Consider the following 27,612-nt stretch of genomic DNA (forward strand, 5'->3'; position numbering starts at 1 on the left):
TTTTTAGCGAACTAAAATTTATTTTTGGAAAGGAAGCTAGTGACATACATCCAGGCACTTATACTACAGTTTACAGCAGCAGAAATCAGTTTTTCATGTGATGACTCTTCAGGGAAAATTTGTTACGTTTCTTGAGCATTACTACATATACAAGAAACATGACAATCACGTTCTTTCCAAACCCTATGATCTTCAGTCTGAATAAGGTATGAAATGTATACTATATACTGCAGGTATGCATTGATAAGACTCAAAACTGATACTATTTTCTATTGAATTTTTTTTCTTACCTTCTAAAGTGAATGTTTGCAATAAACAGATTTAGATGCGTTTTGGAAATCACTTAAGCTTTTTAAAAGCATAGCCATACATTCTCTCAAATGACATAGGCTTTGAAATCATCAATATGCATAATTGTGCTATAGATCAAACTTTAAGGAAATAATCTTAGTGCAACATCCAGCAGGCCTAGGTCAATTATACTGCATCTGACTTCAGAACTGATTACTATAAAAAACATGTTTTTAATACAGTGTGTGCATGTATATATCTTTTATGATTGTAAGCCACATAGTTATCTTGTGGTAAGATGTGCAGCCAATGTTATACTATAACCCATTAAGATTAATCAGGACTCTGAAATAACATTCTTTTTAAGTTTTCCAGTCAGACCACTTTTGAATATGGGGCAGATTTCATAGGTTCCAGAATAACCTAAAAGAGAAGTCTGCCCTCAGAATAGTATAAAAATACTGCCGCCCCCCCAAAAAAACCACCCAAGGAGCTTGTAGATCTGAAAGTCATGACCCTTTCTTATGAAGAAATGGTGCTAGTTAGATTCTAAGCAAATGATGCATTTCCTTCAAAAGCATCTTTTAAAAATCTGAATACCAGACTTACCTTATTCTATAATACAATTACCAGAACTCAAAACATCAGCTGCATTATGCAGCATGGTTTACCAAACCGAGAAATACATCATGAAATTAGAAATAAAACCATAAAAGAATTTTTACAAAGTGAAACTGAAATCACCTAGAAACATTCGTGTCACCATAATTTCAGAATCTTTTTACTGAAAAATCAACATTTGAAAGAAAAAAACATGTAGAATTCCCCAAAAACGGGGTTTTTATTTGATACAGTTGCTACATCAAGCCACCAAGGACAAGATCAGTCCAGAATAGTAAAGCCCAGGGATGCCATCCTCAAAGGATCACTGCTCCCAGGCTTGAAGATGGAATCTCCTGAAGATAGGCAAGGAGTCTTCTAGCAGCAGCAAAAAGAAGGCATTAATCTGGAAGTTGGCTTCCCAAGCTCCACCTTTCCATGCTGTTTTGCAGCTTCAGTAGCACTGTGAGGATGTCTACTTGGACCTTTGCCTCATCTTTCTCCTTTTGCGCTTCAGCCTAAAAGAAATAATATTAACTGAAAATCCTAAAGTAGTATCACAATTTTAACAGCTCAAATAAGATTTGGGGCATTTCTGTTAAATACAAGATGCTTGCAAAAACAGAACTTTGGAGATAGCATGTAGGTCCCTTCCAACTTTATTATTATTATTAAAAAGGTAAGAGGAAATTGAGATATAGAACTTACTCATATCTCCAGATCAATTTCTGTTGAGTAGGTTAAGACTGAACATTTCAGGTGACAAATAGAAATTCCAGTATTGGAATATTTAGTTTAATAATTGCTGTTTTTCTTCTTTCTGATAATAGAAACTTCCACAGCATAGAAAAAAAGCAAATCTATTATAAATTTCCAGATCAACATATTCAGGTTGATGATTACTGATGCAGTTTTCTTGGTACCATTATTGAAGTGGTTTTCTGGAAATTCTCAATGGTCCAGCCAATGTCAGCCAGCTGGGGCAGTCTGTCTTTATATTATTTATATATAAATAGATGTCAATGAAGTAATACTAGAAGATATAAAAATTGTCTCATGGCAATTTTTATTTTTACCTATCCAAGAAACTTATGCTCCTAAGAAACATTTAGCACATTAAAAAAACTAATCCTAACCCTTAAAGCCTTCCACCTATACAAACATACTGATACAGTAATAAACATTGCATGAAATATACTTGGGCACATTCTGCTTCTTTAGGCTATCAAGTCTATTTGCTGGCCTCTGAAATGTTCAGTCTTAAGCTTCTAACTTGTGCAGAGAAAGAATCAACACGACATATTGAATAGATTATTCATTTAAAACAGAAGCACTATAACAAGAAACTGGATACAATAGGCACTACAGACACTAGTTTTGAAGTAAATCTTGTTTCTTGAATGTTGCTATTAGCATAGTCTCTACACTCTTAAACACTGCTTATTGTTACCAATCCAAGAACAATAGACCTGGCAATTCTAGTTATATCTCTGCTATCAAATTATTTGACTTAATAAAGTTTTCAATTTGGATGCACAATATAATAGTAAGAATCGTTGCTTCAAGGTAGTGAGTTGCAATCCCAGGTACAAAGGAATATGAATTTGAATAAAGACAGATTCATATTTCAAGTCACCTAGTTTTGAAGTTAACCATGAGCTTTGACAAACTACTGCATTTTAAACAAGCCACAACTAAAAGATGTCTTATTAGAGATTAAAAGTTAAGATCATCTAATAATCCTTTAGAGCAAACAGAATAAAGTAAAAATGTATGCTCACATACCTGCGCATTCTCTTCTTTCGCCACTAAAGATGGTGGGAGGGGAAAAAAAATCACATTAGAATTTCTGATTGCACCAATGATACAAAATGAACAAACTTATTCAGTTACATATTTAAAACTTTATTTTGTAAAATTTCACCAATGTGTAAATCAATTGATAATTGTAGAAATGAACAAAAAGCTGCAAAAGTTCTTCAGCATGAAAATGAAGTCTGCATTTAAATCAACATGGTGTGTATAGAAGAATATTACCCAATACCATGTACACATTTGGGTACGGTATCTACAAAACATCTTCAGCACTGCATGCTATTTGCAGAGCAAGAATTACTTATACATAACAGCGATTCTGAAGTTAATGCTCATCAATTAATACACACATGGTTCGTCAGAAGTTGAGGCCCACAGAGTTCAACGGGGCTATTATCGAAGGATGTGATGGGAAAGGATTGAAACGAAAAACCGAACATCTCCGTTTAAATGAAAACTTTTCAGATGGGTTCCCATGTTAAAAGTATTTAGATGGCTTAAAAAACTCTCCGTTTTACTGTCATTTCTCCATGCTACATACGACATACTCCCTTTTTTAAATGTTTTAAAGTAATCGAGGCCTCAACCCTGAGTTCAGTATAGAGGCTCAAAAACAGCTTTATTTCGCCAGAGCCATTCCACCAGCATTTTCAGTTTTTGTTTCAAACTGTCCCTCCAGCACCTAGCATGAAGGCCCTTGCTTACTTCTTGGCCACCCATCGAAAGGTGTGTTGAAGTACAAACTCAAATCCAACCTATATTTTCGGGGTCGAGACACAACTTACCTTAGCTCTCATAGTGGGGCGAGGCCCCTGGGGTCACTCCCTAGAAAGAGACGGCAAAGCTACAGCTGGATGGCAACGGATAGACAGGACCGCACCAACTAACATCGAGCGCCTCACACAAAATGGCGCCGTCAGCAAACAGCAGAAAGGCCTAGGAAGGCCGTCGCCTGCTATTTATAGTTTGCTTTGTGAGAGGGCGGTGCGAGATAAGCAAGTGCCTGCCGCATTGCAAGATGGGAAATGTAGTTCGCGTCTCTAAAGGCACTTGCTTTTTTTCCTGCGTTTTCCGGTTAGATGTGTACTGCTTTCCACCATTTTGAATTTAAACTTTTACTCCGATTCTTGTCTAAATAGTAAGACGTGGTAGCCACGCGCCATTAATTCTCGGCAAAACAGTTTATGATTAAAAGTGAACAAACACAGAGCAGAATGAACTTTTTTTCCAGTAATAAAACTGCTATATATCCAGCACAATCTGCCCCTACTTGTGTACAGAAGGTACTTCCCTGAAATACTTAAATTTAAATACCTAATCTTAGAAATCAATACTACCCTACGCAATAACGAAGCATGACTAAAATATTATTTTAATTTGCAACCCTTCCATTTTACAAATTATTGTAGCTAACTAAGGACAGAATTAGGATTATTTACTAAATATATGAGCTCATTTCGAGTAGTAAACCCCATAGGATCCTCCGACCTAAAGCCTACTTATTCAGTATTTATCAAACTACTGTCTTAGGTACTCAGCTCTCTTAAGTCCCAAGTCCCAGATAAGGCTGTTGTTTTATACAGGAGAATTGCACATACTTAACAAGAGAAGATCTGGAGGTATTGAAAATGTGTTAAGCCTTGATAAATATTAAATTCCCAAAAAATTCTTTACATACTAAATGCTAAAGCTAAACTGTACACATTCACAATAGCATCTAAAAACAGAGCGACTAATAACAGAATTGAAAGGGCTCTTGGAGGTCTTCTAGTCCAATCCCCTGTTGAAGCAGGAGGCCCATATCATTCCAGACAAGTGACTGTCCAGTCTCTTCTTAAAAGCCTCCAGTGATACAGCATCTGCAACTTCTGAAAGCAAGCTGTTCCACTGGTTAATTGTCCTCACTGTTAGGCATTTTCTCCTTAGTTTTAGGTTGCTTCTCTCCTTGATTAGTTTTCATCCATTGTTTCTTGTCCTGCCTTCTGGTGCTTTGAAGAATAATTTGGAGAATTAGAAGGCCATAACTAAGAAGAGCATTGCTATTACTACATTTAAAAAAAATGAGAAAGCCACTTCATTTAAGAGATACAGGGTTCTAATGTGTGAAAAATCAACACAATACCTCAGCAATAGTATTGGCTAACAGAGCTTGCATTCAAGTAAACAGAGCCCTAGGGAAGACAGTAATATGGCACACCTATCATGATGTTCATTTCATCATCCACACTGACTAAACTCAATGGGTTATTTTATTTCTCCCCAGACCTAGTATGTTGACAGGCAAGATACAGAGTGCTGTAGGAATGTTGCTTGCACAGTCTGTGTCAGATATTATTTGATAAATTAATACTGTGCTTCAGGATCCAGGCCTGAATAGGGCCATACTACGTGCTGTAGCCAAGTCAAGAGCCTCAATACAATCTAGTGCTGAACTAGGGGGAAGTTTGTAGACTCCAACCTGGCAGCTTCAATGCAGGTTGCTGCTATTATCTGACCTTGCTATTCTGGGTAGAATACATATTGATTCTGGTATTTGCACCCTGCTTTTTCTCTGATGCAGAAGTCTCTCCCCAACACAATTGGTTGGGTTGAATGAGGGATTCAATAACCTACTTAATTCCATGGGTGATTAGAAAGTTGCCCCTGACCACGGTGACTTGCCCACTAGAGATATGACCAAGGTGTAGGATCAGTTAGAACCACACATACCCCCAGTTCTACTTTGCAAAAATTCTCACCTTCAATAAGTTCCTTATCCAGAACTTCTAAATACTGTAAATACAACAGTTGGAGCTTATTCACTAAGCATCTCTGCAATACTACTAGAACTTAGTCCTGTTTCTTACTTTTACAAGTAGTTAATTACGTTGAATTAGCTCAATTCTGAACAGAGGTCGACACATTAGATTAAAACAAATGTTAACTCATTGTGCTGGGTTCATGTAGGAAAGCATGGTTTGGTTAGTTTATGGTTCAGGATGCAAATGAAACAAATCAGATCTTTCAAATCACATCCCAAGTCATGGTTCAATTTGGAATCAGGATCCAGATATTGAACATATAATGCAGTATCAAATACTGGGCTAGACTCAGCACCTTAGTTTAAATCGCTACTCACTTATGAAGCTTACTGGGAAAATGGGTTCACGTGCTATATTATGGCTTAAAGTGGCCGAGTTAACAGAAGATTCTGAAACCCAAACTACAATGTGAATTCGGTCAATAACTAAATCAGTTATATCAGTTATTGCAAAGATGAATCGGAGGGAGGAAGTATTGTATTTCTCTCTTTTTACAAGCTAACAATTAAAGCCTAGTGGCCCCATTAATTTTAGGCCATCAAAAAAAGCTCAACATTAAGATACAACATCCACCTTGTACAATCAGAGATGGAAAGGAGCAAATAAATAACATAGCTCATTGGCTTGAGATCCAATTATAATGAAGTGCTTTATTGAAATCTACATTGCTAGTACAGGGCAGTCAAAAAGAGCTTGAAAATATTACTAAACCTAGTGATCATAACACTGATATTCAAGACAGACACAGTAAGGTTGGCTGATAACCCAAAAACAGAATTCATGTTGGGAGCTTCCCAATTTCCTGTATAGAAACAAGTCAGTAATTAAATTACATTCTATTCAAGACTCATAAAGGCACTTTAAGTTAGAAACATAGATTCCCAACTGAGGTCTTCATTTGACCTGCGTTAAAACCAAATGGAACGGCTCTATGATGCATTGAATTCAACTGTGTTGTGAAGCCCTTTTGATTGGAATTGTGAAAAATAAAGACCAGCAGAAACAATACAAGCTGTCAAAGCAACAGGCTGTTTCCTTAAACATTGGCAGTTATTAGAAGTTGGAAGTGGCCACTTACCAATACATTTGTGTAATTAACTGGTAAGCTAGTTATCATGTGTGATTTTGTGCATTGCAACACTTAGCTAAATTTATAGCACAGGACTAAAATGATTTCTTTCCATTGGTTAAGTTAAAGTTGGCATTGCTTTTTTCTAAGATTAGTAACTACTGAGGAGTCAGTTGATCTAATAATGGTGGAAATGTAAGACCCATTTTGAGTTCTATTGTTGATGTATGGCAAAATGTATGATCAGGACCAAGAATTTTGTTGCAAACAGAATTAGCCAAAGCAAAGAACCAGCTGTACTTAATGCGTTATTAAAAGATTGCTCTTTTCTTCCTAAAAAAAAGGGGGGGAGGGAAGCAAGCAAAATATCAGAAAAGGACCTTTTTAAATAGGAGGAAAACTTATTTTCTTAAATGCATTGTAGAATATTCAATGAATCAAGCATAATGCTAGAGTAAGAAACCTAGTGCTACACAAGTTCAGATGTTCAAAAATGAGAAGAATCTGGTAGGTAGTAATAGTTAAGAGTAATCAACTCTTCATAATGTTTTCAGTTACTTAAGTGCATAAAAGCAGACATTACTTCAAGTATATTTCAGACTCTTCCACCCCTTCAACACAGACCCATTAATCTATCCATGGGTGTCACTAATCAATTTTATTTGAAAAATAAAAATAAAAATTACAGAACAGCTTGTGGGAATTTTGTCCCAAAATTTTCAACTGCATTTTTTTTAAACCAAGGGATACAATTGCTTTAGTTTCAAAATAAAGATGAAAAATTAAATAAACCGCAACCTTAGTGGTTTATAAACTGGTAATGTGGCTGAACCATAAAGGAAGGGAAATAAGAAAACATATTACTTATAAATTCTAAAATGCTCCTTGCTAGGAACAAATGGTATTCCTCCCCTACCACCCCACCTAGTTCATAATTAGGAGCAGTTTAGAATTGGCAGTTCATTACAAGTCTTGTGCATGATCCTTTCCAAGCTCATTATTCCGTATGATTCAATCTCCACTCAACATATTCCCCATTGCACTTTCCAAAATCAGCACTGAAAGTGATCCTTACAAAAGCAGGCACGCACTCTAGAAACTTAAGTAGAAGTTTACAGAGACTGATGGGAAAAAAAACCCCAGAAAAAAAGACACATCTAAAATTCTTTTGATGGTCTTAAACTTTGGTAGTAACTGAGACTGTTAAATGCTAAACTCCAGGTATACTGGACAGAAAGGTATTGCCTGCCATTCAGCACAAAACAGTTTTATAGAAATCCATTCAGCTACATTAAGGGTGTAGACAAGAACCTGGTTTGGAATAACATAGAAAAAAAAAACATCCCACACAATCATATACAATTGAAATGGACAATTTAGAAAGACATACTATAAAAAAGAGATTCTCACAAATGGAGTCAATTCCAGGTCCAACCAATTCTGTAGCATACCATTCATTCATGTAAAAATTATATAGAGGAATTCTTCTGAAAAATCCTGTTTTAGGTATCATATACATCAAAACAGTGAAATGTTTTAGTAATGAAAAGACAAATGTGTGTGGGATAAGTAAATGCAAATGCACAAAAAGGTAAAAAACAAAACAAAACATCAAAGAGCTCCTATTAAATCAGGTTTTATTACTTTTAGAGCCCGGAAAGGATTTTACCAAGTGGTTAATGAATCTATTTTTGTTCTGGGATGATAATTTAAACCAACAGTAGTATAAAACCAAATGAAAATAATTCTGTAGACAACGATGCTGCCTAGAAAAACAGAATAATCTTCAAAGAGCCTGTCTGCAAAAATTAAAATATTTTGTTGGGGGTTGAAAAAGAGACACCCCTCCTCAGTATCTTGAGAAACATCTTAGATGTTTAAGAGAGGAAAATTGCCTAAAAAATTGAAAAAGCAATGATGTGCAAGTTATACTAGCTGCATGTAATACAATTCTAAAGTCAGGAATGAGTTTCTGCATGTATAATTATTTGCCAAGATGTCAAAGGATTTTTCAGAAGAGTTAAAAGTACCTTTAAGAGGGTAGGAGAGAGAGGTGGAGCCAGAAGAAAGCTCCTGCTCTTGCTGAGAACTGCATTTGCTCACTTCTAAGGAGCACAAGTAGTATCAAAGGCTAGAAAGAGTGAATGTAGACTGTTTTTTTACTCCTGATTTTATTATTTCACACATTTAAAAGTATTCTGAAGTGGCCAAGAGACGCCTCCCTTAGTGGCCAAGTCAATCTCAGCTGGTTGCACGTTGTGGGAAGTCCAGGCTATTTGTCCTGTGGTCCTATGAAACAAAACAGCCATGAAGGGATGCTCGTTTCTCCTGTTAGAGGGGGGGCATGTGAGAGAAAGAATCAGGTGTGAGGCAGAGGAAAGCAGAACCCTTCAGTCGACAGCCTCACTGTCTTCTGCTGTTTCCCCTGTTGTGGCATTCTCCGCATTCTTGGAAGCCTGGAAAAACAAAGGAAGGGAGAATCAGCTGTATGAAGCTTAAGCAGTTCCACCTTTCCAAAGATGCGAGCTATTCTATGCACATGGGAGACTGTATCACACTCAGATATCAAGTCAAGTTGGGATTCCTGGTGGGTTACAGGACATGTTTTCCTGGCATGATATGGAAATGGACTGCTGTTGCCTCTTCTGGGATTCCTCCTCGTCTTAACCTCTAGCTGAGATTTCCTACTGATCTTTCAACCCGGCTTAGCTTTTTGGTGCTCAGCCAAGGTCACCTGGGTGGGAATTCTCTGTGTAACTGGTCCAACCGCTTTACACTTCTGCAAATCCAAGTATATTTACAACTTATCTAATGAGATCATTTCTTTTGAACTTTTGATCATTTCTTTCTTAAATTAAGTATATTGTTAATTTGCCACTGAGGTTATTATTAAAAGATTATGCCCCATTTATCCTGGAGTTAACAAGCTTTCCCCATCTTCCAAGTCATTTGACACAATTAGGTCTACAGAACTCTACAACATTATATAACACTATATGGATTACATATTACACTTAACAATCCACTCAGAGGAAGAAGCTCTGGTAAGAATGATCCAAGGCATAAAAATATTTGAGCTGTCACTACTTGCAGGAGCTCAACTGAGTTACATCACTATACATCCCAGAGCCAAGTTACCTTCTTTTTCTTCTTTTTTTGGGCTTTGCGGCTTGTTGAGCTTTGTAGAAGTGCCTAAAAAAGGGGAAAAAAATATCAGGAGTAAAGATACCTAATAAGTGATTCCCCTTTGTTCGAAGACAACAAATGAAGAAGAAATTCCTGCCAGCTCTATAGCAATGTAACCAGCCCTAGAATGTTCAACACTTGGACTCACAGGGAGCAGGGCCACGCATCCTTTGGATAGTAATCATGACTAGGAAAACCTGGAAGAGTTAATATATCTCTATTTTTTTTTAAAAAATGGCTATATAATTCACAATATAAACTAACGAGATGGGGAAAATGTTTCAATTTTAATTCAAAACAATTTTCACCAGTTGTTTCACCAGGCATAGTGGTAGAGATATGCCTACTGGTCTGCATTTATGAAATTTGGATATGTTAAACATGTTAAATAAGTGCGGGAGAGTAACGAATATTACCACCAGAATAGGAAAGTCAGACCATTCTCTCTTCTATGACAATTTTTGTTCTTGTGACTTTGATTCTTACAAGAGCACAGTAGTTGTTACTGACCTTCAGATCGGCATCTTGAACTTCAAATTCTGATTTGTAGAATTCAGGTTCAAAGGGGCCACTGGTTATTCTCATGGGGCCGTTGGGCATTAAAAGCACCGTGAACTTGAACTGGGCCACAAACTCTCCTAATCAGGGGGAGGGGAGTAGAGGATTGACAACAGAGCAAGATAGTAGCCAACCATTAGCAATAAGATGGGCACACAGCAAGAAAAAAAATACACCAAAAGGTCACATTACTTTGATTCTGCCCCATCTCTTCCCACAGGGAAAATGAGTCAGTTCCACCCCTTTAAAACTTGATGTAATCCAAGGTAGCATTTTGTGCCGGTTCCTACCGTGTTTCCCCGTAAATAAGAACAGGTCTTTTTTTCCCCTTTGCCTCCAAAAGAGGCACTAGGGCTTATTTTGGGGGGATGTTTTTATACTCACTTCCAGCATCGACAGCCCAGCCCAGCCAGTCCACTTCTTCTGGGACCGAAGGAGCAGCTTCATTTTGCAGTTGCATTCCGGCCTACATTTTGCAATCAGGCTTTTCCGGATGGCATACAGTATGCAACCGAGTACTGGGGTATGGATTCAATCTATAGCTTGGTTCTCAGCTGCAGGTCTTGCAGAACCGAACAATGGATTGAATCCATAGCTCAGTTCTTGGCTGCAGTGGCCTTCTGGAAAGGCTTGTGACTGAGAAATGCAGGCCTGGCTGCAGAAGACACAGAAGTGGGCCGGCGAGGAGAGGCCTGGCTGCAAGGTTAAGTGGGTGCGGAGCACGTGGGCAGGTCCACACCCCCACCCCAGTTTGATTTTTAGGTGTGCGCCTCGCTCCAAAACTAGGGCTTATTTTTGGGGTACGACTTATATTAGGCCCACCCCCCAAAATCAAGGCTTATTTTCGGGGTAGGCCTTACTTTGGGGGAAACACGGTATCTGAGCAGCACCTCGTCTGCTTATTGGCCTGAGATATCATTGCCCCTGACCCAAACCTGGCTGGCAAAAGCCCAGTTAGAATTTGTAACTATCATCTATTCTGCCCCTCCCTCCACAGCCAGAAGTTCTATTGCTGGTGTTACTATCCCAAGCATAAGATGCCCTTTTGCTTTAAAAACCTGCCAAGCCTCACTGAACTATAAAAACAAGCCTCTTTCCAATTTTGCAGGGCTTGGAAGCAGAGGAAGTCCTGCAGTTACACTGGATTGCAGGGGTCTCACACATTTGAAAGAGCCCCACCCGCTTCCTATTTCCAAAGCAGCCTGGCCAGTGATTAGGAACAATGGAAGTTTCCAGGAACACCTGAAAGGCCAGTGGTTTCTCATCCTGCAACGTAATGCCTAGCAACTGCCTCTGGAAGGAAACTGTCTAGCCTGATGCAAGACAAAAAGAGCTCTGACATTCAGCAGCGTGTATTCACCTTCTTTCTCATAGAGGACATTAAAGGGCTGGAGCAGCTCATGTTTGGCACATTCTACTACCCCCATCCTGGCCTTCCTTTCATCCTCAAATGCCCTATGGGAAACAGAAGAACAGATTCAGAATCCAACCATACATCTTTTGGGATTTTCCGATTACTCAACAATTATGTTAGCCTTTTCAGGAAAAAAAATAAGCTGGTTCTAAACGGCAAAGAATCCTGCATCTGTCCAAGTAAACAACTTGGCACCAGCCACAGGATTCAGCTCCAAAGGAACTTTACCTTCTCTAGCATTTATGACTGCAAATTTGATTTGGACAGTGCCCGAGAGTGAAAGGCATAGCATCAAATTGCCTCTCCACCGTGTCACTAAAAAAAGACATAGGAAGTTTTCCTACAAGCCAGAAAGAGGACTTAATAGACTACTAGAGTCCTTCATAACTGACTTTGAAAGGAGTTTGGTTCATAATTGCACTAAGTCACAATGACGTTTATTTATTTTGGCATACTGTGCAAATGTACTCAATCATAGTTTGTTCATTCATGATTGCACAAACTCCAACTTAGTAAACCGAGTGTACCTACAATCTCTTAGATTCCCTCAGCGTGCTGCTTTAATCTTGCTTTCTTAACCACAAGCTAGCGTCATCAACTTTCATATACTTGAGCTATGCAATTAAAAAAAAATACCTGCCATTTACATTATGACTTACTATTTTAAGATATTGGTTTAGATTGAGCAAAAACTATTCAGTGGCAAGAACTGTCCAACAGTTGAGTAGCCAAGTGGAAAGCCTGCTATTAAAGTGTTATATACAAACCTGAGAGTGAAAGGCATAGCATCAAATCGTCTCTCCACCTCACTAAAAAAGGCACGGGAAGTTTTCATTTTCAAACCATATTGTTTGGAAGGATCCCTTTTGTAAATGGTGGTTCTTTGCCCAGCATCCTTGGCCTGAAAAACAAACCAGGGCAATTCACAACACTTTCAGCAACTGAGTCTCATATTTACTCATGTGATAGGAGCCGTATGGCAAGAGAGGAGAAAAAAAATATCTTTCTGAAATACAGTTTTGATTTTATATCATTCCCAATATAAGTGAGTTTCCCAGTGTATTCATTTAGAAACGTAGCCCTAACTACTATGTAAAACATCAAATAGCAACTTGTGAATTGGACAGAGATCTTTCTCGCTAAAATTAGTTTTAGTCAGTATTTCAACTGGCAAAGCCTTGACTGACACACAATCCAATACGAGCCTCAAGCTCACGCCTGAAGACAACAAAGGCCACGAAGCATTGCTCTTAAGAACTTGGATTGAATTGCCTCCATTTTTTTTTGCAACGTATTAGGCACAGATTTATGCACCACAGGCTCAATATGTTCTCCCCCCAAAAGCATCACTGCAAGGAAACACAATTATTTCATTTGTTGTTTCTTCCATTCAGTCGTGCCTGATTCTAAGAGACGGCCAGGACAAGTCTCTGCAGTTTTCTTGGCAAAATATTTCAAAAATGGTTTGCTGGTGCCTCCATGAATTATTTCTATGGTGATTGGCAAATCTAATTACTGCGTTGGAATTTTGTGTGTGATGAAGTAACCCTAGATACTGAATCATTTAACACAATTTCTAAATAGTTAAAGGATTTGCTTTGCTCAGTCTGATTGCTGTTAATTTTATCTTCATTTTGTGACTACCGTATAACTTTTGTTTATTTAATTTCTAGTTTTTCTTCCGTACAGTAAGTATTTAAGGCTTGTGCTCTGCTGAAGATTGACTGTGTCATCCAGCATAAAGCAAAATAGACACTTGGGAGAAAAATCCACTTTTTCTTAGGGTTTGAACTAGGGAGTGGATATAAAGGTTAAGTTTAAAGCAGGCCAGGATACAGCCTGTTCTTATAGTAGAAATTGAAGTAAAAAGTCCTCTATTTGCTGTCATATTTTTCACCACAATGAATCAAAAGCTGCCTTCAAATTGCAAGAGTGGCATAAAGGGAATCTCGAGAATGAAATAATTATTTTTCCCACCAGATGACTTAGAATACTTTGATCTATTGTTGTTAACCTGTCCTGAAGCTTCTTGTTCATCAGCCAAGATTAGCTAATCTAGCCAATCAGTTTCTCATGCAAATGTATAGCAACCACGTCACAAATAACATTTAAATATTGATTGTGTGGAAATATGGCAGGATCAAATTTATTGACATTCTTAAAACACCAGGACTATAACAGAACAGCACAATCCTTGAGCATCTGAATATCCTGATCAATGATATGAAGAGGGAGTCCAACACAGAAACCCACCACTCTGTTAACTTTCATTAATTCTGTAGGAATTAGCAACTTGTGGATTTCCCAAGACATCAGGCCAAGCAACCTAGTCAGGGATATATTTTATTATACTACATTACATTATATTATTTTATATGAGTTTAGGTCTCTTTGGAATATCCACTTACAGGGGAGATATAAAACAGACTTACTTTTCCTTCTCCAGTGCTGATAAGAACATCAATGGCGTAAACTTCATGAACCTCAAACTCTGCTTTTTCATGGTCCTTTCTGGATGAGGAATAAACATATGAAGACATTTCCATCTGAACAGGGTTTGGAAAGTTGCAGAATAATAAACTACTAACTGAAAATCGTGGATTTCATTTTCCATCAAAATTCATTAAACCCCCCCCACACACACACAAACAAATTCTAAAAACAGGTTGGCATCTAAATTGTCTCATACCTTTGTTGGTCTGAAGGGTTCTGGATGATGGTCTTCTCTCCATCTATCACATGCTGTTTTAGCTGGTGTGATAGCATGCCTATCAAGAAAAGGGCTTATGTTAGTATTGGTATTGTAAGGTAGGCTTACATGCTAAGATTTCAAGGCACCCCATGTTTTGACCAGAAATACACTTTTTGCCTAAACGTCTGACTGTACTCATTACCAAAGCAAAGTGTAGCTGATGCAGGAAAATGCGATATTGTTGCTACTGGTAGTTGGCAGTATAATTCTTTGTAATTATTCAGAGGTGATCGTTACATTTTATTGCCCTATTGTGTTTGTGTGTGCGCGCACATAGGGAGGGGGTCCTCAAGTCTTGCAGCCCCACGCTGTGACATTGGGGAGGAAAAGAATGGGAGAGATAAGAGAAGCTGCAATGGGAGCTTCTTGCAGCCCTCCATGGGGTTGGGGGCGGGAGCGGAGGGAGACAGGGCGGATGCGATCGGCGGCACGTTGAGAAGAAGAAACAAGTACTCCGAAAAACCAGCTTTCATTAGTTTGCAGCCTGCCAACGCAGAAGGTCTCTGTTGAGGCACGGGGCTGCAAGGGGTGAGACCTCCACCTGCCCGTGCACATACAAACACATGCGCAGGTCTGGGAGAGGTGAGCTGAGAGCCACACAGAGGCACTGGCAGGGGGGAGTAGTCAAAATGTGAAGCCTCTGCCCACTGCTGCCTGCCTGCTGCCACCTCTGCCCAGAACCTCTGGCAGTTTAAAAAAAAAAGCAGGGGAGGGAGGGAGGGGAGGCAACTTGGTTGGAAATGCCCCAGTTCGAAGGAGAAAGCAATTTTGTGTTCTGTTTTGTCACAGACAGAACTTTGTTGGCAATCCAAGTTAACATTGGTATTCTTGAATTATGAGCTCTTGGGAAAGTATCCCTTCCTTGTGTGTTGCTAACAGCCATTTCCAGTGGGGAAAACAGGACAAAGCAGAGTGGGGAAAATTATTTTCCTCTGCTATTTTTCCAGTCTGAATTAGACCAAGGCAGGGTCCCTATAAGAGAGTTCTTTTAAGGATTATGTATTAATAAAAAAGCAACTAAGCTACCTCTGTTCCTAAATGCTAAAGCTGTTACACATAAAAAACGGAGGAGCTCTGATCAACTATCACAGCCACAATTTTGAGTTTTGCTCTACTTTTCTCTGTGGATGCCCCCGCTAAATGCAAACACGGGATAAACTGAGCCTGGTTTGTTCTCAATCTTTTAAGTGGCCACAAACTACTAGCAAAAGTGGCATTTGATCACAAGGCAAGGAGGCACGGAGGAATGTTTCCCCTTTTGCATTTGAGCATCCAAGAAGGGACAGGAAAGGAGAAAGGGGAAGAGGAAAAACGAAGAAAAAGAAGGAAAGAGGGGAAGAGAGCAAGGAAAGAAAAAGAAGGAAAGAGGAGAAGGAAGAAAAAGGAAAGGAAAATGAAGAGGGAAGGAAAAAGAAGGGGGGAAGATTATAATGAGAGGGAGGGAGGGTCTGAGGGAAGTCCTGCCTTAGCACTTGGCCACAACCAGCCCTGCTGCCCTTTTGCCATCCCCTTATCCCCTCCTCCTGACTCTCCTGGTGGTCTCCCATCCTATCGCTGAGGATGCTTTGGTTACAAAGCCGGGTCTCCTCGCAGGGAGAGAGATTGGGCCTCCCTCTGACCCACACATTTTGCCCTCCCACACACACCATGAGCAACCTGGCCAAGGAGAGCGAGCCAAGCAGCAGCTGGCCTCAAGGAGAAGGTAAGCACAGCTGGGGCCCCTTGGGGAAGGCTGGGCTGAGCTGGGTGCTTGCCCTCCACTGCCCAGGGCTCTGGGCAGCCTGCACTGCCGGGGGTCCTCCACGTGGCCTGAGCGTAAAGGAACCACCACTAAAGAAATTAAAACCGGTGCTTTTTCCCTTTTTTTACGGTTTGTAACATTTTATTAAGGTTATGGAATAAAATACAAAAATACAAAAGCAAACAGTAGGACATAGTGGGGAAGAAGAAGGGGGGAAAAAGTGAGGGGGAGAAGGGGAAAAGAAAAGGCATTGACTTCCGACTTCCTCTCTTGCAGTAGAATGAAGCATTAACATCGAATCTCAACTTCTTACTTTTCCATAATATTATAAACTAGACATTTCTATAACAACAAATGAATCTAATCAGTAAAACCCAAAATCCCCCCCTTTTTAGTCATCAAGTTTTTGACACCTTGCTAAGCACTGGTGGTACTCGAATATTGTCATGTCCTAAAAGTGGTAAAATCTGTGAAAAGTTTGAAAAGCCCTGTTATATAATATAGGGAGGCCTCATGGTGGAATGGCTGCTTCCCAAAGGAATTTACAGTAAGTGGTGTGTTCTAAGACAGGAGGTGGGGAGGAGGGTATGAGACCTAGAGAGATGGGAAGCAGGCCCAAGGCCTGAGGGGATCCAGCTAGGGCGGGGGGTCTTCAAACTTGGCCCTTTTATGACTTGTGGACTTCAACTCCCAGAATTCCTCAGCCAGGCACGCTGGCTGAGGAATTCTGCGAGTTGAAGTCCACAAGTCATAAAAGAGCCAAGTTTGAAGACCCCTGAACTAGGTGGAAAGAGGAGTATGGTGTGTCTCAGAGTGGGGGAGGTAGGCCCAGGGTAGGCCACACGTAAGCTTGGGAGATGCCGCAGTGCTGGGCTTGGCCTGTACTAGGCTTCCCCCCCCCCAAGGTGCCCCCTACTCCAGTTAATGACCTATGCAGTCATTTAGCAACTGCAATGGGGAGAGCAGGGCTTGGGATCATTAAGCAAGGCAGTCATAAAGGCACCTCGCTTAATGACCATCACAACTTATGGCCATAATGGGCAGGCTCGATTACAGTCGTTAAGTCAAGGACCACTTGTATTATTCTGCATCAACTTCACTCTTCATCAAGCCAACTCTTACCTTCTATTGGCGTGCAGTTAAACGAATGAGCAATCTTGTTCCAGGCATCTGTTACTTGTGAATTCTGTTAAGAATATGGACCCGATTCAAATATGACCATATAATGCAATAAAAACTGTGCCTAGTACCCTATTTCCTATTTCACTCTTTTAGAAATTTACGACATTGGATATAAATTTGTGATATTTATTAAAGCACAAGTGATTTTTTTCAGTTCCTCACTGAAAAATGCAAAAGATGCCTATGCTTTAATGACCAGCAGAGAGGTGATTACATTTGTGCAAGGTTAGAAATCAATTTCAAAGGGTGCACAGTGTAACCCAATAATATGAACTCCAAAGCCATAATACACAAGTTATTCTATATTCCAAGAGAGGGAAAAAAGCTTCCAATTCAAGAGCAAGATGATAAGGGGAAAACTGATTGCTACTGAAATACTTATGTAAACTGTGCAGGCAAAAACAGAGATGAATACAATCAACTGACTGGGGGAAAAAAACAAATGTAGGATTTCTAGATTTTTGGGCAGAAACCAACCGCTTGAAGTTAACAGATAAGCTTATCAAAACCTAGGAGATAAGAATGGATTAATAAAATGGGGAAAAGAAAAATTGGTCCCTTTTTAAAAAATTTAAGCTGCCAAATATTTATGCTATCATTTTGAAAGCACATCCAGAACATCAAGATGTTTCCAGGACACTCACTTTTTTGTTAAGCAAAGGATTAAACGCTGACTGGATATTTATAAGCTCTTTAAAGGGAATGTGTGGCTCTCTAGCTACTGCTGAAGTGCTACCACTGTCCCTGCAGAGTATCAGTTATGCTGGCCAGGGCTGATTTTAAGAGAGGCCTGTTACCCATCTTTGCTTTGCAGTCTGAAAGCAACAGTAGGTATACCTTTTATGAAGAAGGCCTCACTGCTCAGTTGAGACAGCAGCTGTACGCTCTAAATTTCTTACATTATCTCCTCTCAGAAAAAGTCAAGTTTCTCATTTGTAGATTCAGAATTGATTCAAGCTTGAACGGGAGCTGGACAGTCTTAGCCACCTTCCTCAAACAGCCACGGTCCATGTGAAAAGTAGCTGCCTATTATTTACCTGGTTTCCTGGCTTGACCAAGCGCAGGGCAGCTTCGGCACAGAGGTGAGCGGCTTTTATGACATCAGCTTTGCGACCTGTCACTGGAGTTTCCTGAAATGGGGAGAGAAAACAATAATACAGAAGCATCCATTTTAAAAGTTGAAGAAAAGAGAACTTTCTAGCTGACATACAAGAAATAAACCTTAAAACTTGTCAGATTTAAACGTTCTATACAGAATTTAACTGCACTGTACATTAAAAGATGTAACCTGGCAAAAAGTTATTTTTTTCTGACTTTCATGACTATATGGAACTTTATCTTGATTAGGCCCAGATGCTTTGCCACCCAAGATCTGTAAGACCTTTGGGGTCCACAAGGTATTGTTTACCCCAGTGTCCTTCTTCTGATGCCGCATTAATACCTCCTATGATTCAAAAATCTTAACTGCCCAAAAAGAGAAATAATAATCAATATGGTCATTATTCTTTATTAGCTTGACTGAATTATTTTACTGAGTCCATTGGAGTTGGGTGACTTTAATAAATTTGAATGAATGAATGAATACAGAAATGCCCCATTGCTCTATCAGCAGCAACTGAGTGGAAGAACAAAAGGCACCTTAATGTAACACAGCATGACTCATGCTTAATCTTTTATTATTCATTACCATCCTCTGTTTTATCTGTGGTTTTAATAATTTTGGTATCTTTTTTTTCCTGAATACCCTGGTCAAACTGAATAGGACAAATCCTTCAAAAAGCTGTAAATAATACGTATCACCCAATGATCTGATCAATCATTATAGCTGTTTGCTCATTTGGGCAGTGATAAGAGATTAACACTATACACAGATTCAACTGCTCCCATTAATTAGAGGCAGCCACTGCCAGATGGCAAATTCACCCTGCACAAACATTTTCGGTAAGAAATATCACAGAAGCAAGCTGCTTGAACAAAAACCTTAAGTATGAAAATTTAGCAAAAGAAAATCTGAAAGCCATGGTTTCACATGCCTACAACATGGTTTATACAGTCACTGAAGCCAGCTTGATCTCAGATAATGTTTGTGAACTATCTTTCTAAAGTACTTAGGGGGCTAGATGTAGGAGAGAGACTGGCTGAGCCAGGGGGAGGGAGTCAAATGGGGACTTAAGTCTAGAAACCCTTCCATGTTCTGTGCTTGACTTTGATGCATTTCTTTTTGTCCTTGGGTTTATACTTGATCTTGGCTTCATTCCCTGCCTCTTTAAGCAGCCTCTTCTAGCCCAACTGCCAAAAAGCAAGGCAAGAGAGGACAGCTGATGTGTTGGGTCTTTAATAGCATTCAATGTCAACAGGTACCTAAACAGGTACCACCGTGTTCTTTGCCTTTTTAATTATATTTTAGATTCTTTTTCCGCTAAGTGACCTCGGCCTCGGTCTTCTCCTGTGGTACTGGGTTTAGCTCTTCCTGGCAAGCCTTCAACCTTCTTTTCCTGACAACTGGATTATTAATTGGGTCATTGTCTTCCCCAAGATCCCGCCATGGGTCCTCAGGTCACCTCCCTTCCTTGCGTCTGCTAGAGTTTGTGGCTGTTGCTCACACCATCACTCTGCCATGCTCATTCTGACCTTCTCTGACCTCTCCCTCTCTTGCCAGCGCATAGACCTCCTCTTTTCTGTTGCTACTTCCCAGTCTGAGGTAGTTGAGTCCTTTGAAAGGCCATCTCCCTTTCCTTCCCTGGGCAGACCCTTGAAAAAAAGACACCCGAGAGAAAGGCACGGGTATTTCCACTGCTGTGGCCATCCATTTGCAACTCCAGCACAAGCTCTTTCTCCTTAGCGATGCTGCTTATATAAATTCCCTTTACTAGAACAAATCTCTTGACTGTTCGTGATTTCTCAAAGCTGCACGCAAACCACTTACTTTTGATGCCTCAATGACAAAAGTATGTGCTACATTTGCTATGAAGCCATCAACATGGACTCCCAAGTCACTGCAACACAGAGAGGGAAAATAGAATAAAATGTTTTTAAAATGATAAAACAAGGACGATTCTCGTGACATTCTAGGATTTAAATATTGTACTTACAAGACACTTGTCCTCAATGTCTCAAACATACTATAGTGAAAGAGTTCACACCATGGCAGCTAAACTAACAGTCTTCACCCGGTAAGCAGGGCACAGCCAGCTAAATTTATTCTGTCCCTGGCATGAGAGATCTATTCTATACTATATCAATAGCTGTCCGACACAGTATGTCAAATGATACATTTCTGAATGTCATAGTGCGTCCTGTGTAGTTCAGTAAACTAATCAAGTAAAAATTAGCAAAAAATAAATAAAGGCACTTACATTTTGATTAAATCGCCATCTTTAAGGATGTAATCCTGGTCACTCTTCAAGGGGGAGAAGTGACAGACACAGTTATTTACCGATATACTTGTGGGAAAGGCAATACCTACACAAAAAAGGGAGCAGCAGTGAGTTCACACTAGTCCTGTAACATCTCCCCACTTGAAATATACATATATTTATTAGTCAAATGTGCAAATTTTATCCCTTTACTATTAGACACTTGGTTTTGCTTATCCATTTTTAAAGCAAGACAGGAATAAATGGAGCCTTATTCTGGATCTTCATATAAATCAGAAACTTTATTTGCCCCACAAACTGCTCATTTGAATTATTTTTTTTTCTGCTGACACTGTGAGTGTACAGTATTTACTAAAGCTGCATAAACTTGTCTTGTAACAACAGCTTCTTTGGGCTTGGTCAGTACTTAGAGACAGACACTTAAGGCGTAACCAGGAATAGCTGAAGAAGCATAAACTCTTTTTCCAGACTCTTCCCAAAGATTACAATGCATGTGATGAAGCTACCTCTCAGTCAAGAGGTGAAGGCGAATTCAGCCATTCTACTGTTGTAATCTTATTGCACGCTCAGATGGAAATAAATGCTATTTTGCTCAATAGGGTGGTCTTCCATGTGTGCACTGGTTTGAAACACATCCTGTAGCTGATATATTATTCTCTGGAACTAAAGAAAAGTCATTCAAGATACTGACTTAAATCAGGAACCCAATTTCCGATTACTTCCGAATACATAGACGAGATACCATTCATATTTAAATAGGCTTACATTCTTTGCCTCTAAGACTGGCAATATTTGTTACTTTAAAATCCCGGAGAACATTGATGCGGTTTAGTTTTCATATGTGAGTGTAATTCAAAGTGTTGATTATCACTTTTAAAGCCCTTCAAGTCTTAAGATCTGGGTATCTCCAGGACTGTCAACTTCCACTGGTCTCTGCCCATCCATCAAGATTTGGAAGGTCATTTCCTACACAGAATGTCACCTTCCAGAAGAAACTGCAAATCTTTGGGAAATTTCTGGGCAATGTCTGTCTCTATGACGGCATTTCCCCAAAGATTAGATCAGTGGCCACGATCCTAAGTTTTCAAAAAGGCCATGATAAGGTTTTTCATCATGCCTTCAGGTTTTGATATACTGCACGTTGTTCCTCTTGACTGGCAGTATCTAGATGTAAGTCATGCTATTACTTCTCTGGGGAATTTTAAATTGTATGTTTTATCTATATGTTTTTATCGAATTATTGCATCAGGTAGTCTATTCTGCCTATATGCCTAAGGAGTAAGCAAATAAACAAACACTTTAGAAGTTCTGCAACGCTTCAAAGTACATGAATTCAAGGAGGGACAAAACAAACAAAACTTTAATTCACTGTTTTCAGTTAACCAGATATCACAGCTTCTAGAAAAATGAGCAGTGTTTACGTAATGCTTCCCCCAGCACCACAGACAGGGCTCCCCAGAAGTTGTAACTTAACAAACTTACAAACAACCAGGGGCTGTGCAGAAATATGGATCTGAAAGGCAAAATGAGATTTGGAGCATACGAGAGTATACACAATAACTGCTGGGAATTGTGTAATCCAGGGATGTACAAAAAAAAGTGTAAATTACTATATTGTGCAAGGAATAACTAGTGTAAGGTGGTCTGGCCTGATCTGTGTTTCGTATGTGCTGATTTGATATAAAGCAAGCTCCTTTTGCTCCAGACACTGGTAGTGAAGTCCTGTTTTAAGGAGATGCTGCAAGGGGGGATTTAAAAGAAAGAAAAGCCAAAGCTGAGAGTTTTTCTTTACAACGTGTGCCTATATCAATAACAGCAATATGGCAAGTTGTAAAAGGTGAAAATAGACAGGCCAGATGTTTACATGGCCAGTGGAACACTGAGGAAGGCCATACATAGTGCAGACCCCCCCACACACTTTTACCATGAGGCCAGCAGTGATGGCAAATGAGGAAAAATAGGATGAAAAGGAAAGTTAGGAAGATCAGGGAAGGTCAATCAGTTGGATCTGCTACTCCAGGATCTACTGGGACCACTGTAGGAAGAAGCAGATGACAGATGGCAATAGCAGCCCTTGGGGGGGAAAAATCTGCTCTTTTTTTTTGAAGAAGGGAAAGGATCAATTATGGCTTCCTTCTCTCATAAAATTACTGTGGGATCCCCCCCAGATTTTATTTGAGACAAAATTTGGAACAATTAAAATGTTCAACGTTTTGTTTCTCTCAACTGGGCCCGATATGAAATGATTTGTAAGAAAACCCTAGAATATGATTTGTTTCTAGTTTGAATTTTTTTTAAAAAAATGGTTCATTTCATGTACACTTCTACCTTGAGCCAAATGCGTCTTTTCCTGGTACTGCACATCAGCTGTAGAAGGCAGCCATGCAAATCTAAGGAAAGAGGCTGCAAGCATCACCCCATGTCACATTTTACCCTTCAGTTCTACAGCCTAGTAACTAGTTCAAACCCCACAAAGAAAGTTAAGAGATGGAAACTTGGATGGGCTTTGCTGGTAGCAGTAAATACTTTGGCTATATTCCAGTCATTCCGATATCAACACTCTACATACTTTAATGCACGAAATAGTGAACATAATTTAAATAGGGAACAATTGGTTAAAAAAATATATTGTAGCTGCATAATACCTTTCTTTATATCTTTCTCTTTCTTAAAGATTTTGCCAGTTTCTTCCATGATCATGACATCTCCTTTCTCACATAAGCTGAGGACAGACACTCCAGTTTTAGCTGCCTCTACTACCGTACGCAAGACACCTGAAGTTCAACAGAAAAATACAAATTAGTATTCATGCATTTTAAAATATCACAGAATTTTGACACACCGAATTTGGGGGAAGATGCCCCTAGGTACACTTTGCAGTACTTTTAGTGGTTGTTTTATTTTTCATCCACCTCATTATCCACATACAGTTGGCTTGAAAGAAAATCCTTTCTTTCCTTCTAACTGAAGGATACGGGCCCACATGTTCAGTACATTATTTTAGTTAACATTTAAGCATACATCCTATTTTTAAAAGGTGTCCCTGACATCAGTAGAACTTCCTTCAGCCCAAACCTGATTAGAATACAATTCAAAAAGACAAAGAAAACCCACGTTGTCTTTCTGAAAATTATAATAGCCATCTCTGATTGTACTCAGTCTCATCAGCAAATAGCAAACTGGCCCATCTTTGGGCCAGTGAATTATTTTTACTTACACATTATTTATCACTGCAACTCTGTGGTCATGATTTTCCCCTACTTCCTTTCACCTGAGGAAAAATTAGTTTTCCAACTTTGTGCGTTCTGTTCAATAAGTAACTTTAAATGGGTTATGTCAGAACTTGGGCAACAGAACATTCTGTCTCTTAAAAAAAAAAGCAGCATAATGCTATTCTGAAATGCACTGTGATTCAAATAGAATTCTGGTAATAGCAGTCCCAGGGCATGTTCAAAAGCACAAATTAGAATATACAATACCGCTAAATCTATATGACAAGACCGTATAATATAATTTTAACATATGGATTCAGATTATATAGTGTGTCCGCATCAACTGCCCATTCAAAATGTATCCAATTCTGTCCTTATGCAAATTAGTATGCACTGAATTAAGAGAACCTACTAGCTATGTCAAAGCACTGTAAAAACTTTAAAAAACATTTTCAGAACTCTGAATTAAACATGCATAGGGTGGTGAAATCTTTAACAACTCATACTATCCCATTATGGTAGATTTTCCAGTCTGGCATCTTTTTGCCCTCAAGAAACTCCCTATCCAATTTGAACTTACACAGTTTTGAGGGCCTTTGTAGTTCTGTGAATTTAAGAAGCATCTTAGTAGCTACATAGGTTCTCAGGAGCTGCAGTAAGATTAGTGCATGAAATTCCATACATGCCCAATTATAAAAACCCAATAGGCTGTTACAAGAGGGAAATCCCTTCTAAACCCAGCACACAACAGCTCTCTATTTTCCACTAGCCTCTCACAGTAGTCAAGTAATTTATTTTTTATAGATGAGTTAATTCTTGGGTGCTTATTTCCATTAAGACCACTTGTAATAAGACCACTATCAAATAAACGTTTCTACAACATCTAGCAATAAGAACACATAATTAATTTATGTAAAACCTAAGAGAATCAAAACTGAATACATTTGATAGTACATTTTATATTTGGTAGTAAAAAATACCAGATACGTATTTTTCTGTGATCATCCAAATTATTTTAGGTGAAATATGATCAGTAAATATAGGTTAATACACAATTTAAAACAATGAATTTCAATTAGGGGATCTCAAGTTGGCTGCATATAAGTATTTTGCATCCTTTTTAGCTAAGTTATGATCCATTTTATGTTACCTGCTAAAAATGCAAGGAAAGGACTGCTAACCCCAGCTCTAGGAAAAATTATGATTGAGAAGTGCTCTCTCTCTCTCTCTCTTACTGTGTGAGCAAATGTAAAGCTAACATCTGCAGTTAAGCCTTCCATTTCTTTAGCTTCTGAATGTTTCCCAGTAGCATTTGTTATGTATGGTGCATCTGCACCAAGCAGTTGTATCCTAAGCGGACAAATCTTGACGACTGAAGGCTTCTGCTTCCTGGACAGAGCAAAAATACATTTTAAAAATGGCAAGCTGGATGTATCTCTAACGAAGCAAGCCGAGGTATTTGATTACCCAATCTGTCCGTGCCTGTTTGTTCGCACTATAAAAACCACTGGGGCTGAAAAAAGTCAACTGGCTATATATACATACTTCGTTTGCTAAAGGGAAAAACCTCCACCCGCCTTAAACAGAGGCAAGTTATGGCCGAGCTGTAATAAAAGACTTCCCTTGACCGATTTCCGCGCCTGCCTAATTATCGACTTCCTAGAATACGGTGTGTGTGTGTATGTGTGTGTTGTGTGTGTGTTTAAGGTGATCTGATCCGAAGCAGACATTCTTCCTTAAACAAAAGGGGAAACCTGGGAGGCCGCCAGGACGTCGGAAGATAGTGAACGAGAGAGCGAGCGAGCGCCAGCAGCAGCACATGGCAAGTCCCAGACCATGTGCCTTGCAGTTCCCGGAGGACGGCGTCTCCATTCCCCCCGGGGCGATCGCGGATCCTCCCTTTCCCCCCCCACCCCCAAAGAATGTCTGCTCCTAAAGGACGAATATCATTCCTCTTTTTAACAATATTACCAAAGGAGTCGGGGTAGCAAGCGAATTTCCCTCTTTCCCCCCCCGCCCCAGCAAAGAGTTTTATGAATGCAAGCAAAACTGTACATTTCCCTTCCAGATTTTTTTTCTTTGGGGGGTGGGGGGTGGTGTTACTGAAGCTGGAGACAAAAAAAAAGAACATAAAGATGGGGATATATATATAATATATATATATATATATTATATATTATATATATATCCCCATCTTTATGTTCTTTTTTTTTTGTTTAATATTAATTTAATATTAAAAGTACACAGGAGAGATCGAGGATCACGGGCAGCTTACTCTCCTGGAAAATCGCCCCAAGAGATTTTATGTGTTCGCCCCCCCCCCCCCATCCTAGATGGGACAGCTTCAAAAATGGGTCTCTCTCCTCCGGCAGAGGCAACGGGAGGCTTCCGAGTCGATTCTTTCCGGACCGACTTGCAAACCCGGGTTCTTCCGTCCTGCCAGGCAAGGTACGCCCCCCCCCCTCCAGGACTCCCGCGATCTCCCCACCTTCCCTTCTCTGTCACCCCCGCCATCCGCCGCCGCCTGTCCTGCCAGGTTTCCTGCGCTCCCTGACAGCTTCGCCGCCGCCTCCTCGACGGCCGCAGGGACGCCCTTTCCACCCAGGCCCCTCTCCCAGCTCCCCAACCCCCACCCCCCCCGCCGGGTCATACTCACGGTTGGCGATCTCTCCCCCCATCTTGTACTTGTTCACCACCACGTCTTCCGCGATCGTCAGCTCGGCCGCCTCTTCTTCGCCCGACATGGTCGGACCGAGCCGCGCCGCCGCCGCCTCTCGCCTCAAGCCCTTTCCCTCTCCACGCTCCGCGGAGGAGGAGGGACGGGTGCTGGTGCTGGTGCTGGTGGCTGCCGCGCTCGCCGACGCCGCCGACACCGCCTCGCCTCACCAAGACGGAACGCGAGACAGGCTGGAAGGGAGCGAGCGCGCGGGCTTTGCGCGTGGCACTCTGGGAAGCGAGTCCACTCTTTCGGCGGCGAAGAACTACAACTCCCGTCGGGCCGAGGACGAAGCCACTTGGCGAGGCGCGACGGGAAAAACGAGCCCCTCTTCGTTTCTCTGAACTAGCGTCTCTTCATGGCCGGGGACGAGATTACAAGGCATTGTTACGTGCTCTTCTCCCCTTCGTTCTCTGACGTTTATTTTGGTGGCCCGATTTACTTTGCCCTGACTTTGGCGACCGGCGCTGCTTTCTGATTGCGTTCGGTGAGCGCTTGCTCTGCGAGTTAACCCAGAGATGCTGTTCCTTCGTTGTACAATCACCAAACGTGAATGCGGATTCAAAATTCCATAAACTCGTTTATAAACTTTCCTTGAAATTGTGCGAAGCATTCACCCCTTTTGCATTTATTTGATCGCGTTTAAAACAAAGAGAGGTTGCTCTACACCGTATCAGGAAAGGGGGAAATTTAGCATCATCCATATTACGGCCAACTCGAATTACGTTTCAAATCTCTGCATCAGGTCGGAGAGTATAGTGTTTGTTGCGTTGTGAGCATAGGGTGGTAACGAAGGACCAATCTATATAAACATTTACTAAAATTCCAAATTTATAAATTAAATATAAATTTATAAATTTAAACTCTAGCAGGATTCACATGATCACATCTCAAGATT

At 40.1% G+C, this 27,612-nt stretch overlaps 1 protein-coding gene and 1 long non-coding RNA gene across 2 annotated transcripts; both read right to left on the reverse strand.

The window, feature by feature from the left end:
* Positions 1-1,102: 1,102 nt before the first annotated feature.
* Positions 1,103-3,645, reverse strand: LOC107284853. The gene is made up of 3 exons (XR_001548821.1): positions 3,492-3,645; positions 2,677-2,699; positions 1,103-1,409 (listed from the first exon to the last, which is right to left on the reverse strand). It is a non-coding gene; the product is annotated as an uncharacterized LOC107284853 (long non-coding RNA).
* A 2,494-nt stretch (positions 3,646-6,139) lies between these two features.
* On the reverse strand, positions 6,140-26,863 carry PA2G4 (proliferation-associated 2G4). The gene is made up of 13 exons (XM_015812973.1): positions 26,655-26,863; positions 23,432-23,560; positions 20,766-20,871; positions 20,336-20,405; positions 18,447-18,539; positions 17,350-17,413; positions 14,424-14,502; positions 14,167-14,245; positions 12,502-12,635; positions 11,681-11,775; positions 10,273-10,400; positions 9,715-9,768; positions 6,140-9,032 (listed from the first exon to the last, which is right to left on the reverse strand). The coding sequence occupies exons 1-13, from the start codon at positions 26,740-26,742 to the stop codon at positions 8,967-8,969; spliced, it is 1,185 nt and encodes a 394-aa protein (XP_015668459.1). The 5' UTR covers positions 26,743-26,863; the 3' UTR covers positions 6,140-8,966.
* Positions 26,864-27,612: the final 749 nt, after the last annotated feature.

The sequence above is a fragment of the Protobothrops mucrosquamatus genome, unplaced genomic scaffold (genome assembly GCF_001527695.2).
Source record: "Protobothrops mucrosquamatus isolate PMUCROS unplaced genomic scaffold, P.Mucros_1.0 scaffold124, whole genome shotgun sequence".
NCBI lineage: Eukaryota > Metazoa > Chordata > Lepidosauria > Squamata > Viperidae > Protobothrops > Protobothrops mucrosquamatus.

Excerpts from the sequence above, each read along its gene's own strand:
- PA2G4 (XM_015812973.1), bottom strand. The coding sequence starts at position 26,742 with ATGTCGGGCGAAGAAGAGGCGGCCGAGCTGACGATCGCGGAAGACGTG. Across the intron at positions 12,636-14,166 it reads TCAGCACTGGAGAAGGAAAA|GCCAAGGATGCTGGGCAAAG; the intron begins GTAAGTCTGTTT and ends TTTGTTTTTCAG. Across the intron at positions 9,769-10,272 it reads TTCAAGATGCCGATCTGAAG|GCACTTCTACAAAGCTCAAC; the intron begins GTCAGTAACAAC and ends CCCCTTTTTTAG.